General features: G+C 36.9%; 1 protein-coding gene across 2 annotated transcripts in view; it reads right to left on the bottom strand.

The window, feature by feature from the left end:
- DCDC2 (doublecortin domain containing 2) overlaps positions 1-15831 on the bottom strand; it is a 56833-nt gene that overhangs the window by 33410 nt on the left and 7592 nt on the right. The window contains exons 3-6 of one of the 2 annotated variants that reach the window (XM_071450814.1): positions 10485-10499; positions 5892-5968; positions 5641-5772; positions 586-729 (exon numbers count right to left, since the gene is read on the bottom strand). In XM_071450814.1, the coding sequence (XP_071306915.1) occupies positions 586-729; positions 5641-5772; positions 5892-5968; positions 10485-10499 (368 nt within the window). The remainder of the gene's footprint in view (positions 1-585; positions 730-5640; positions 5773-5891; positions 5969-10484; positions 10500-15831) is intronic. The other variant, XM_071450820.1, reaches the window with a different exon arrangement.

The following is a 15831-nucleotide window of genomic DNA, read 5'->3' as shown; positions in this document are numbered from 1 at the left end:
TACCCCACAATGCATACTTTAATATACCAAAACCTTGCAGAGCAGTATCCAGTGAATTACTATGTGAATTCTCCTTACAATTTCCATTTCTTTCCTCTTATTTCAATGAAATGGTTCTAAATTCTCATGTTTTCCAAAGGTAGAAAAAGCACAAGTTTCTCCTTACAGACACCCAGTTTAGGACTCTATTATGTGATTGTTCTAGCCTACAAAAAATAGACCCAAACATAAAACAATCTTAAGGGAGTATATCTTTCATAAAACATTACTAACCAAGAGTAGACCTAAACTGCTGATTCAGCTGTACACATTTGTATCCCAAGGAAAAAAAAATTAGGATTACTTTGGCTTAGATTAATTTTTCTCAGATGCTAATTTTTGATACATGATCAAGGGAATGCTTATGAGATGGTCTCCTGAATTTCCATTTCTGCTTTTGTTATTTTTATCTCAGCTTTCTCAGAAGCTGACAATGAAGTTTTGCATCCATACTAACTCATGCATCATTCTTGGAATAATAATTTTGTACTTTACTATTGACACACACAAACACACAGGAATGCATCACACACCTTTAGAACTTACCCCTGTGGCCTTCTCATTGTAGCTTTGGACAGCAGATCACCATATGGCAATTTCTTAAACTTTTCTCTACCCACTGCAACATAAATTTGCCCATTCTCCAAGTCTGACCCATTCTGAACAAGTTTTCCATCTACAGTGTAGAGTCTGAAAAATATAAAAATGCTTATTATAATAAACCTTAACAATCAGTTAGGTGCGTTAAGAGCACTGGAAGCTATGTTAATCTAAACTCGCTAAATATATGTTGCATTTCCAGATATGAAACCAAATAAATTACAGCACACACCATACAATGATGAGCGACTAAATTTTTTAAAAAACCCAACCAAGCAAAAAAAACAAAACCCAAAAAAAACCATAACAAACAAACCACCAAGGAAAACAGCAAAGTAGCTTCTAAATCACAGCTTATATAAAACTAACAAAGTATGAAGTGCTATAATAGATGAAATACATAATTTCTGGAAAGAAATAAATTTCTTTTTATTTCTAAGGTCTTCAATATCTTTTTCCTGTTACTTTGGAAGGCATCTATTTCAAGAGCTCCTGACCCCCTCTCCCAACAAGTTCCACCACAGATTTCTATCTGTGCTCAGGAAACTATGCAGTAACCTGGGAAGAACAGGGCATTCATGACTGAAAGCCCTGTCCACCTAACACAGACTATGCCAATAACATTTCATTTATATTGTTCCATTGTGTAGATCAGAAGATTGGAACCTGATGGGAACAACAGGAAATACAGTACTACATTAAAACAAGAAGCCATGCATCTTGGGCACATACCAATAATGACTGTGTCTATTACACCAGGTGGATTTTCACCATGACTTCTTTTTGAGAAGAAAGAAATGCATCAGGGACTGCTGGGGGGAATTTATTTCCTTATCAAGTTTGTGATTTTATTTTAGCACGGTCAAAACAGTGAGTAAGGAGGAACATTCAATAATAAATTAGCTCTTTCCCACAAAGCATGGCTCAAAACTCAACAATATTTATATATAATGTAAAAGTCATCAATAACAACTTTCATTAAAGTCTTAACTGCAGGAATGTTGAATGGCTATCTTAACTGCCTTTCTAGAAGCCTTCTAACTATACTAGAGCTATACTATGTATGAATTTATAGACATAAATTTCAACACAACGCAAGGAGATGTAAAAAAATACACACAATGATACTATGAACATTTGGGGAAGAATATCAGGAGGCTACCTTGAATACACCCTTGACTTATAATGTGCAAAAATTTTCAGTTTAATAGAGAGAGCTTTTAAAATTGATACATGTGGTGGCATAACCTTGAATAAACACAGAAGAAACTAATGTACTTTACTGAACCAGGAATCACAGAACATCTGAGGTTGAACAAGATATCTGGGGACCACCTAGTCCAGTCATGCCTTGCAGAGCAACAAGAGTAGGTTGTTCAGGACTGTCTCTAGGTATGTTTTGAACACCTGCAAGGATGGAGACTCCAATGCTTCTCTAGGAAACATGTTCCAATATATGATGACCATTACTGTAAGTTTTTTTCTTCTGTTCAAGTGAAATTTTCTTCTCTCATTTTGTGCCCATTGCCTCTTGTCCTATCACTGCGCACCACTGAGAAGAGCCTGGCTCTGTCTTCTTCACTCATTCCCACCAGGTATATACACACATTTAAAAGATCCCCCTGAGCCTTCTCTTCCTCAGGCTGCAGACTCCCAGCTCTCCTCACACTACAGGTATCTTCAAGCCCTTCCTCTCTGTGGCCCTTTGCTGCATTTGTTCCTGCATGTCCATGTCTGTTTTATATTACACTCATAAAAGTACCCTAATTTTTTGTGTGTCTCCTGCCACATGGGAATACGTTTCTAAGTGCAAAGACTGAAAATTTTGAAAGGTGGAATTACAGCTGTTTTAAATCTGGACCACAATGCTGCTTCCTTGAGAAGAGGTATGCTAACTCTGGAGCACCTTGTTTGTATCACTTATATTTATTTCAGAGCACAAACATTTTACAGGCATGCCAGCAATTCAAAGAGCAATTTATGTTTCACTACCACAGAGTCAACATCAGTTACACACAAACAATGAAAATAAAACAAGCTATCAGAAAATCAGCAGGAAGCCTATTTCTGAATTAATCTCGCTGTGTTCTGCTAGATTGCACTTCACTTTGGGAACTTTTTCACAGGGGAAAAACCAGCAAATCAGTGTACCACAGCTTAAGAATTGTTTATATATTTGTATGGGGCTGCAGATATAGAGGGGTACATACAAAATAATTGGGGTTTTTTGTTCCTGATTGTTGCAGACATCTTTTTATGAAAATCCTTTTCTTAGGATTTTTTCCTGCTGAGAAGCTGAGAGGTTTCAGCAACAAAACGTAAACAATGGTTATCTGCTGCTGTGGAATGCATCAGATATGTCTCTGATTGGCCCATCTTGAATGTTTACAATTAATGGCCAACCACAGCCCAGTTAGCTTGGACTCTCTGTCTGAGACGCAGACCTTTGTTATTCATTCCATTCTATTCTTAGCTTAGCTAGCTTCTGAGATGAAACCTTTCCTTCTATTCTTTTTAGTATAGTTATAATGTAATATATATATAATAAAATAATAAATTAAGCCTTCTGAAACATGGAGTCAACATTCTTGTCTCTTCCCTCATCCAAGAACCCCCGTGAACACTGTCACACCTGATCTTTCATTTTGCTTGTGCTTTAATGTTATATTTAAAGTGCACAAGTTGTTTGTTTAATATAACTCAAAAAAATGTTACAGATTACTAGCAATCTTTAATTGCATTTCTCATCCTGAAAATTATAATCACAATAGCAAAATCAAATATAATCTGTCTCTAAAGATGAAAGTGAAATCAAAAATGTATTTATTAAAAATGGATCTTCAAACAAATAACTAACTAAATGGACTTAACAAGTACAAACAAGTTTTGTGACACAAATTTCTGAAGCTACTTTTTTACAATTTTGGAATTTTTAAGCCACAATTTTCACCCACCCACTTTGCCACAACCATTCACAGACGAGCTGGGCTCTCTCTGGCTTGTATTATGTAACAAAAATGTCCTTGTGGTCACTTCTGAGGATGACCTATGTTTGCCTTGTGACATGTCAGTGGACTTCCACTTTCCCTCCTGAATCCAAGCTAAAAAGTGACAGCCAAAAGAAAGCAAGCATACCAGCTGAGAAAGGGAGATAGCAAAGACACAATTTCTGGGACAATATCCCCAAATTCCCAGCTGCTGATGCACATCAGGTTGCTGCACCCCATCCCCATCAACAAGCTGGAAAGCAGAAAAGCTGCTTTCCCATCATCTCCCCTCTCATATTTCATGCTTGCATTTCTAGTCTGATCAGGGTGAGACTTGGCTGCTTTTTAAGTCCTTTAATAGGACATGGAAAAGACAAAAGCTGCCCTGTACATAATGCAGGTTCTTGTAAGTCCACTTATGCTTCTTTAATGAGAAATTACATCTTCCCAGCATCAGTGGTCTTACCAGATCTCCCCTAATGCTAACATAGGTTCAGTAAACACCAGCAAGTAATGTGTAACTTACTAGAGAACTATGATCACTTTACTAATGGATTTAATATGTATTTCTAATATTTTAAAGAAAAGAAAATGAAAACTGAGTTAATAGAAAACCAGCAAGAGGAAAAAATTAAATAATTTAAAATGTCATGTACATTATCTTATTTTTGAAGGAATAAAGGTGAGCACTGAAGGGAACATCTCAAAAGGAATCTTAGTTATATATTGAATGCTTTCATGTACAACATTTAGTTTCACCAGAATGACACCAAGTAATGAGACTAAAATGTGAAAGATTTTTAAATGGCTAAACAATCTGAGAGCAGAAAGAATTGGTATGTTGTAAATGTCTTTTCTCGCTTTGTTCACTTCTCAATTACACTAGAGGAGACCCAGAAAGCTTCAACACATGTAGGTTTACTTTACTGCGAGTGAAAATCCTAAGCGGCCAGCTAATAGGAGCAAAGAAGTTCAGGGCTGAGAGAAAAAACTTGATGAGAGCTAATAATATTCAAGAGCATTACCTTAATCTTCTCTCACCCTTATCAAACGGGAAAGCAAGCAGAACTAAAAGACTACCTCATCTGCACTGTTTTGAGAAAGATTTTGCAAGCTTAGCATCAGACATTGCATAGGCTGTGAAGAATGATTTTCCACAAAGGTCCTTTCCCACCTGATGAAGAGATTTCTGTAATGTGCTCTGCATGGGGCCACACTGGAATGTCCGTAATTTGCTTGCACACCTTGAGAGCCCACTTAAACTGCAATGTTTCTCACGGACATCACATCAATCATTTTGCTCTAAAACTTATAAAAACTACCAAATGCCATTTTAGGTAACTTATTTTACATTGTAAAAGCCTTAAGGGACTGAAACCTACCTATCCAAGAGGTGACCTTCTATTCCTCGGATACCTCAACAACTCAGACCAGCTGAGATATTGGAACTGGCAAACCCCAACAACAACTTTGGCTGTGGCTTTTATTAAGAGGCTGAGGGCTGAATATGAAGCACATCCTAGTCTTGCCCCAGGTATGCAAACCCCAGAGAATCTATAATATTCTCCTTGAAATTGTTTGCCCCAATGAATTTAAAGAACTATCAAAATTAAAAAGTAACACACATCATGGACCTCACATTCCAAACATCTTCACCAACTTTACCATGCTCAATTATTTCATTATGACACATAACTTATTTATTAGTACTAAACGTGTTGCATTATTATTGTATTATTACAGGCCTGCTAATTAAATAAATTAATAAATATTAATTTTAAAATAACAGTTCAAGCACATTGCAGTTATTCTTTTTTTAAATCGCAGTAGAAATGAAATGTGAAGGTTTCTTAGAGTCAACGTATTTCCACCTTGTGGCCTTCTAATGTATTTTAATTTTCTTACTGTGAAACTTCCCATAAAATAGGAATGACCCATTATATCTACCTATGGAGTTTTAGAAACATATCTAGGCATATAAAATGTATCTTGCAAATATTTGGCTTCCTTATACCTGTGAACAGCTCCACTTCTGAGGGTAACCTTTCCTGTCACCATTTCAAGAATATGGTCCCAGTGATTCAGTGTTTTCCTGGGAATGAGGAGGCGCACTGCAGGGCTAATAAGGTCTCCATTAGCAATCAGGCTGAAATAAAGCAAAGTAAAATACCTTGGAGGAGCATTTTAAACAAAGCTCACCTGAAGTGAACATAGTACCACCATCACCCCTGAAATGGCAACCCACTAAGTGAAAATTCTACTTACAAAATAGTGTAGGGCTCCTGGAGAGGCTTTCGAAACCGTGCTGACACAGTGATCCTACTGTGAGTAACTGGCTTGACCTGCAGGAATAAAAGAAGAATTAGAAGTTACACAGTCTTTATAGTCAGAAAAAGTTTACCCTGACCACCATCAGCAAGTGGGACATCATACCTTTAAAGAATGCATTTTATTCCATTCCAGCTTCACCTTGTACATAGCACACATAATTACTGCTGCAGGTTTATGTGTGTGCGAGTAACAGCCACAGCACACCACAGTGCACCATGGCATAACACATGGTTTGCACTGAGGAGACAGAATTGTATGGACATCTCTGGTTTTCTACAGATCCAAAGAAATACTCCCAAATGCTATTCTTGCTGTCTTAGTCTTTATTGATCATAACCATGGTGCAGGCAATTTAACTATCTCCTCTTTTTAACAATAAATGACATTGCTAGGTCCCTCTGCTATTATAATAACTACTTTTGGTCTTGTACAGGCCTTTAATACAAATCCATCAGTAATCTATAAAGATTCCTGAATGCTTTGCTCATTTTAGAGCAATGACTCAAAAGTGAGGTGAACTGCAGGTTTTAGCCTTCAGAATAATACATAGGCTACTTAATTCCCAGAATTATGCCTTATACTCTTTTGAAGGGACACTGCATTGAGATCAACATTAATGTTGTTATTCTGAACAGAAAGTTAAAAAAAGGAAAAGGATAAAGCCAAACTCCAAAATCATTAGGAAGATTTCTTTTTAATTCTTCATCATTAGCAAATCAAAATAAAGTGTTAAATCCAAACAAACATTCAAAAGTTATAGTACATGCATTTACAAGTTCACTACATTTCTAAAAAAAAATACCATAGAAGCTTAAAGGATTAAATAGCTGGTGTGCAGAGAGACATGCTTTCAAATAGATGTAAAAAGTTTATTTAAACTGGCAATTTTCCAGTCACCGTGAAAAGCAGTCTAACGACAAGTATGTTGCAGTTTTATCACACTCTGTGCTAACTTAACTAGTGTTTCTCATTTAATTTGTGAGAAATGGTCTGAACTCCAGGGCTTTTAGTGTTTGCTTGGATTTTCACACAAACTCATTTAGTAATGACTAGAATGCTTTCCAGTTCTTTCTTGGGCATACACTGAAAATAAAGGTGCTCAACCTAGTAGATATTCCCAATGGGCTAAAAATTATTATTAAAATAATGAAATCTGATTTCCCATATGGGTCAAAGAATGTCACACAGCAAATTCTGCACCAAGCACAATAAATTCTGGAGGTGAGATAGCAAACTTAGGAGAAAGAGAACCAACAAAACAAAAGCAATAATGGCACTCTTTAGTGTACAATCATTTCAAGTAAAATACAGCAACAGGTAAATCTGTTGAACAAAATCTGTCTTCAATGTCAGCTGAAAAAGAAGCATATTTATTCTGAATTCAACTCACTTTAACTTGTTGTGTTTTTCAAAGGCCCTTGTGAGCTGTATAGCCCTGTCAAACATTTGTGTTTTGAGAGACTCAGAGGACATAAAAGCCCATAGTGGTTATGGATGGAGAAAGGCTGAATCAACCTTTGCACAGCTCCATAGACTAAAAAGACTAAACAGGAGCAATCAGCCCTAGAAGGGCATGGTGATTTGAAGGTCAGTGCAAAGAGATATTTTGGCCAGAAACATCTACAAGAGAAGACACAGCAAGGAAGATAAGCAGACTTCTGGCATGGCTGGGGACCTTCCCTTTAAGCAAGAAATTCACAAGCCATTTGCGTTTACTCAGACCTATTTTGTAGATGCATGTTTGTTTTGGCCTCATACAAAGAGAAATTTTGTACAAGACGGTACATACACTAATGCCTAAGGTAATTGCAGTTCACAGTCTTGCTGTCAATTCCAGTATGATCTGTATCAGGTGAAAGATTCACACCTACTACTACAGGCTTGGAAAGAGAGTAAGAGGTTGCTATCATATACCTCATTAGGGGAGGCAAAGACATTTCTTGAGAACTGCAAAGTAACTTAGGAGCTCAGCCATTCTTGCAGAAACATTAGAAGCATATTCTTCAGAGCATAACTGGTCATTTATGTCACCAAAATTTGAAATGAATATTTATTGGAAAAAAACGAAAATAAACTGCAACATCTGAAAACATTTCTGTTGTTGCTGTCAGCCATTAAAGGGTTATTTTCTCAGTGTAAGCAATCTAATAAAGAGCTTCAGAATACACAGGGAAAAAAGTAACTTTCTAAAGGTTATGCTACTGGAAGCTAAGACAATACTGATTTACTTCCATATTGTCAGGTCCTAATGTTTAGACTCCAAACACTGAACCTTGGATGCCCTTACACCTTTCTTTGTAGCTGGTAGGTTGCCAGGATAATCCCCTATAAAATATCCAATACATAAACAGTAAAATTATAATCACTTTTTCTAAAAGTTGATTCCACATCCATTCCTGATGCTCACTTATACTGCTCAAGCTCTCCCACAGTCTCTCCAAACAGTCCATCAAATTAAGTTCTCTGATGCAGTCTGCAACACTCAGGTTTCAATGCTCCACACTTCATTGGAATAGTTAGAAAGCATTCACTAAGCATAAAGAAGCCCTTTAGGATAGCCCTAGGTGTGTCCTATCACTTGGTTGCTCCTGCAGGCTGATGAAACCATTAATTTTGGTGTAGGCTACTCAGAAGGCCATCATGTGATTGCACAGAGCCCACTCACCAGACCCTGGATAAAACAATAATCTGACAGATGTTTCAAGCCTATTTATTGTTTGAAGGATTGTATTTCTGCCCCTAGTAGATACTGAAGCATCAACTTGGAAGTTTGTCTTTTATGTTGCTCTCTGAAGATCATTAGTATTTCTGGCAGCCTTCTGCCCCTTACAAGTTTAGGCTTGTTATTAAACAAACAAACTGCAGGGGATTATAACATGGGACCAGCTTGGGCCAAGACTGCTCTACCTAAGCATGGCCTAAACTGGAACAATATATAAACTTGCATTGTTTACCTAAGCCTGTTTAAATCAGGCTGGTCTTGCCTCTCACATTTTTTTCTGTATTAAAAAAAAAAAATGAAGATAATATTTAAGTGCAATAATACATGTGATAAAGTGAAACTACAAAAATCAGTGCAAGGAAGTATGCTCTGAAGTCATATTTTATAAAGATCACACTGCACTGTGATTAAGGAAAAAAAAAGGTAAGAAAAAACCCACTAGTTCCTATACTATACACGTTTCTTTTCATTAATCTTACTGTTCTGTTTGTAGAGTTTAGGATAACTTCTGTCTGATCAATGTTAAACTATTTATGGTCATGAAAAGCACAGCACCCAACTTCAAAACACAGAAGTATACATTAATAAAAGACCAAGTGCTCAGCCACAATAAATCAATTTATTTCCTTTGAGGTATATGGAGTTCCACGAAACCATGCCAGTGGAAGACCTGGGTCCAGGGGTTAATTAAAGAATACATAGTTCTGCTCCTATTATGTTTGTAGGAGGCACCACATTGTTGCAGTGTCTGGAATATCCTGACCCCTCTGGCACTGCAGTGTTACATATTAACAACAAAGTGGTCCTGGGTGAAAGTTTGTGCTTACATTAAGAGACCAGCATCACTAGCCCCCTAACCCCTTTATTTTCTTTTCATTTCAACAGCCACATTCTCTGATTATGTACATCAGCATTTTCCTATTTACGTCAGCAACTGCAAGCAGATTTGCATTAATCAGTGGTCTGACCCCATTTTGATTTTATCTTTAAATTTTGTACATTTTCAGTTTGTTTGAAAAGACTCATTTAAGGGCAGCTTCCATTTCCTACTGACAAACATTGCCAACAATTCATAATTTGTGATGAGATACTTATCTGAGGTATTACATGGCAACACACAGCAGCACAAAGTGTCCAGGGGAGGAAGGAGGAACTCAGAGAAAACTCTATGTAAGCTGGAAGCAATCAATCCAATGACAATTTTCAAGGCAACAAGAGTTACACAGTTGGAAATACACCATAGGATCACAGACACTGAAAACCACTATAATTTTTATTTTTCTCTTCTTTAAACAGAAGGTATTTCACACAGAGCCTTTTACAGCAGAATGGATTTTCCTTACTTAAGAGAGGAGTTACCATCTGTAAAATGACTTTGCAAAGCACCTTGCAAAGTCTGGGAAAAACAAAACAGCTAAACTCAGCACAGGTTAGGCTCTGGTAATGGGAATCACTGTGCAGTGTTTGAGAACTCTGTAAACACTTGAATCTCAGAACACTTTTTACAAAGTCTCTTGGGAGTTCAGCTTTCCTCTTTGGTCATAACACCCTGGGGTTGAACTTGTGATTAGCTCTGAGTGTCTCCTAACAGCCTTTTGTAAATCAAACAGCACATCAGCATCCAACTGAAGCAAGATAATAAAATCCATGCCCTCACAGCTGTTTGTTTTAAACAACATCCTATATATTTTTCACTTATATGCTAAACATAGCTATTTTCTAAATATTTACAAAATTTAACAAATACAAACACAATACTTAAGAAACACATACAACATATTGCTCAATCTACTTTTGGTACTTACATCTTCCAGTGCTGACTGTTGGAAAAAAAACCAAAACCAAAGCTAAATGATCAGCAGCCAAACCCCAAACCATTACCTCAGGCATACTGTCATATTTTTATAGGAAAACCATTTTGAATTAGCCTGTGCATATCCACAAGTACATTTGAATATAATATGTGTGTATGCATAAATATATACACACTTTAATACAATTTTCATTTTAAAAATTCTTTTATGTTTATGTTCAGCTCACTACATGAAAACAAATTACAACAGTAAGTTTTCTAAAGCCACTACAGCACAGGAAAGATCTGTTTCATAGATAACATTAAATTTTTTTTACAGGCGTTTTTATACACAATGACAAAAGATGCAGAGTCAAACTCATTAAATAACTAAAACTATGTCACTCCTTTTTAGAACACTATGAATAGGTTTGCTTATGCTATCTTTCTAACTCCAAGAAGTGTGACATTGGGAAAGAATGTCACACATATGGCATTAAATGGAAATCATCATTGAGAATGGCTATTCATGTAAGGACTCTGAGCATATTGGCACATATTGGTTTGAAGTATATAGATAAAAATTAATGGTTTTCACTTCTTTCTTCAGACACATGCTAACCAGTAAAAGATAATAAACAATAATCTCTAACATGAAGATGTATCAAAATTAAGTTTATTTGTTTTGGTTGGTGTGAACCTATTTGCTGATCCCCATGCATAGAGTTTTTGCTTCTATGAATGCTGCACTATACCTCTCAACACTTTATTATAAAAATGTAGACTGGAAAGTGGGACAGACTCTGAAAACTCTGAAAACTACCCAATCTCCCCTTGGCTACTTGGGACTTGCAAGAGGCACATGACACTTCACAGAGTCAACCCTTGTATATAAGAAAAGGATGCAGTTAATGAATTAGTATTTTAACTGGCCTCTGAACACACCAGTCTACATACTCAGTTTCTAAAAAGGTGATTTTTATGCACTTGAGGATAGGTTCATAGAAATAGAAATAGAAATGTGCTGTTCTTATCTTTACTTTTCCTTTCAGTGGTAATTAATGAGATATATGCTAAATACAGGCATCTGGCAGCACTTTCACAGTGCTGCCATGAATACATACACCAGTTACTCATAGCTAAGAAATGGTACCACTAACTGATTTATTTCCTTTCCTTACCAGAAATGTCCCCCCATCAAAGGCGGCAATTAAACAGCTGCATGATTTGCAGGATAACATGTATTTACAAAGCCACACTGGACAGCAACAAAGCAAGAGTCAAAAAATGTAATGTGTCTAAACCAGATGCTCTGTGCTCCTTTGATTTGTGCAGGCTTAAAAGCTGGCCTTTCTTATTGCTACCAATGTAGTCCTGGGTGCTATGAACATCTCAGTCATTACTCACGTCACTTTATAACTAACCTTTCAAAGCTTAAATATTTCAACATAGTGTCACATTCCAAATTTATCAGCTCATGCAATGAGCCATGGCCTTGCCAGTTTGTTACAATGGCCTGTTTGTTAATCAATGTGACCAGGAAAATTGAGAACAAATATTTACATCTCCCTGAGGTAGAACTGGGGTCAAAAGAACCAAAACCCCACGGATACACACCATCACCACCCTGTGATGTAAAAGAAAGGAATGTTCAAGGTTCAGTGATCAAAACCAAGCTAGAACAATTAGTTTTCTAAAGCTATTACAACACAGGAAACATGTTATCTTTTCATAGAAACATGACTTTTTTTTAATGGACATTTTTTACACATTGACTCAAGTTTCAGAGTCATACTCACTGAGGAGTTTGGCTAGTACAAAACCATTTCAGTCATCCTGTGCAGTAGCTAACCTGGATAACCCACACTTCCCTGGCTACTTTGCACTGCTAGATGGTGCTCTGGATAGTACAAACCAGCCTTGAGCCAGAAACTACAAACCTTTCTACTGGTGTGGATATAAAGCAATGCTCAAACTGCTATTAATTGAGCAATAGGCCACAAGACCACAGCTGCACACAAACTTCTCAGCACACATAAAACATGGATGAGCTGGAAATGAACTATTCCACAGCAGACAGTTGTGTAGTGACTAAGGGAGCCTTCTAGACTGCAAAGCTCCTACAAAATTCCCAGAGTGTTTAAAGCCAACCCATTCACCTCTGAGGAAAATTGCCCTCCTTTTCAGGCACAGTAAATGAAATGGAGTTTATATTCTCTGTACATCTCACCTCAGCTATTTAAGCCCTGGGGGAAAAAAAAAATTCAGTCTGGATCTGCCATGACTTTGGGACATTGGACCAGCAGCCAAATATTCAGCGGGGATAAGTCAAACAATAGCATGGCCTTATCTGCCCAGAACACAGCCTGTGCAATGCTCCAAAATAGATCACATCTGTGGTCCCTCTGAATCCCAAGAATAGCTCCCATTTCTTCTCTGAGTTGCATGATGCTGTACTCACACTGCTTACAACACACACAATGATGGCATCAATAACAGAGTTTATTCAAGCAAAATAGATCCTGATATTAATTTGTGACACTGACATGATAGTGATGATTCTGGCTAGTCTGGCCTCTCACATTTTGTGTCTTTTCCCCAAATTCCTTACACTAATTAAATCAAAAGGAAGTCTCTGGCCTTTATGGCTCATCAGAAGGACCTGAAGCTAGGAACAGTCAAACAGCTGAAGAACAGAACAAACCCCCCCACCCCCCGCAGAAATCTTTGGTTTTTCTTCACCATTTTTAACCAAAGGTGAAAGCTATTAATGTTTCAAGTAAGTCAATTTAATATACAGCAACAAATTATTAATGAGACTAACACATGCCTCATTAAAAGCTTCAGTATTGCCACCTCTTCACTTGCTCCTGGCCTCCTTACAGGCCAGGAAGACTGGCTACTCTACTGAACAAGGCAGGTCCTAATCAAGGAAGAGAATAACTTTCAAGTTTCAGATCAAACTCAATACAGACCATGGAATTCTCCAGTAGCATGAACCAAAGTCTTTCGGCTACTCAAAAATTCAATAAATCCATTTGTAAGCAAGCTGCTAGTCAAAATACTTGAAACTGCACAATTCAGGTAATACAGAAGTATATACAGAGAAGTTTTATACATCCATAGTTCAAATAAGGAAAAAAAAGGAACATCTTCTAACTGGATGTCTTCTTCTAATAATTCCTCCTGGTATTAGGCTGTGAACACTCAGGAAGTGTATTTGTTTTGTATGTCTTGTTGTGCTAATTATGTTACCAGGATACTAAATACCAAACAATGGCATATCATATTTAACTATTAAAGATGTTGCCCAGGAAATTAAAGATATATATCACATTTTTTTAAACCTCACATTTTAATAGTCTTATTCTTTAAAATATGCTTACAGCAGAATTACTAATTAATTTAGCACGAGAAAATAAAAAAATTCTTGCCCAGTCTGTGATACCAGCAGTAGAAGAAATCAAATGGGTCAAATATGGAGTAGCAAGAGGGTTTACAGAATTCACAGAATCACTAGGTTGGAAGAGACCTTCAAGATCATCAAGTCCAACCCATGCCCCAACACCTCAACTAATCCATGGCACCAAATGCCACATCCAGTCTTTTTATAAACACATCCAGGGATGGTGACTCCACCATTTGCCTGGGCAGACCATTGCAGAACTTAATCACTCTTTCCATAAAAATCTTTTGCCTAATATCCAACCCATAACCTATAGTTTTGCATTCAGGCAAAGGAATATGAAGTGGACCTTTATACACGACTTGTTACCAGCCAAACAGTATTTTGTATTTAGCAATTTTGGGTAGCACAAATAATGTTTCAGTTTTCTTAATCCTTAGGAAAGAATATCTTATGTAGTTACATTGTTTTGACATCAAAAAGCTGTAATTTGCACAGCCTGGGATAATTTCTAGTATCGATTTAGTCCCTTTTACAAAACTATCTTTTGTACAGAGAAAATATCCATGAGCCATTTCTAGCTGACAGTTAGATGTTAAAGTGAATCAAGAGCCCAATAATTGAAAAATGATAAGATTTTCCTTATGATTAAACATGTATGTTGTCAAACATGATAAACAGTAGTTTTGGAATAAAAAATAATTATAACTACTGTGATTTTTCATGAGAAGGTACTTGAAAATAAATGACTCACATCAAGTTAGGTACAAGATATATCCAGCATGAATATACCAAAATAATTTGTGAAACCAAGACAACATAGACTTCCAAAATGTAATTTTTACAGATAAGTGCAATCATACTACTGCTGAGAGACGAGTGGTGACTTTGTCAAGCGAAAAAGGATAAGGAAAAATGATTGCCATATATGATACTAGAATAATTTAATTTTGAAATATGGAGGAACAGAGAGAAACACAGGATTTGCAAGTCTTCAAAATAATTTTATAGCATCATCTTAAATGCTTTAGGGTAAAATTTTAGTGCTAAGTTCATACCTACCAAGTCTCAACCATTGTATTTTCTATCTCACACTCCCCTGTCATGGTGCTTGCCTCTTCTGTCAGCATTGGACAACAGGGACCAGGATCTGTCCCAGGACCTCACCATGAACACAGTGGCCAACTGGCCTCCACTGAGATTTGCCAATCAGCTATGCCTGGTCCCCAGCAGCTGCTGAGTGATGGGCTGTACCTGGAGACCACTGGTAGAAGACATTCTGCCAGTCACATTTTCACTCTGCAGTCACACTTCATTACAGGCACAAACCTGTTCTGTGAAGCTCCCTAGAAAGCAAAAGAACTCTACTCCATGTCCTAGCCCATGTCTGTGTCTTCCAGAATGTTACCAATGTGAGAACTGGTAGGCACTGGATCAGAAGAAGAAATTTAAAATTATAAAAATGTTTAGACAATCACTCAAATCCTTGTGATTAATAAGTGTTTTCACTGGGAGAGATGTTCTGGAGGTGTATACAGATACAAATATGCAGGTCATACATGTAGGATAGCTTTGAGGAATCTTTACTAATCTGAAGAATCATTCATAAAAACATTGATTATTCCATTCAACAAGTACTCCTATAAATGTGACCACACCTAAACCAAATTATAAAACAAGAAGTGCAATCAAAAAGGAGTTACGAAACAATAAAATAAGGTAAAACAGTGAAAAAGTAATTTGGAAAACTGGGAAAATGTGACATAGTTGTGTCAGTTGAAAATGTGACAAGTTGTGACCTTGTCCTAGAAGTCCAGGAGAAAAAGTGAAGTGCAGACAAAAAAATGCAATGTTCTTACTACCTAAGATCAACCAAGGGCGAGTGTATCAACAGTAGAGTAGCTTACTGCAGGCCTTCTATGGCCTTCTGATAACAGATGCTGCTTCATACAGA

This window comes from Agelaius tricolor, unplaced genomic scaffold (genome assembly GCF_023055355.1).
Source record: "Agelaius tricolor isolate 1412-34295 unplaced genomic scaffold, bAgeTri1.0.p SCAF_2, whole genome shotgun sequence".
NCBI lineage: Eukaryota > Metazoa > Chordata > Aves > Passeriformes > Icteridae > Agelaius > Agelaius tricolor.
The sequence above is the reverse complement of the archived record's forward strand: the minus strand, read 5'-3'. Positions and strand labels throughout refer to the sequence as shown.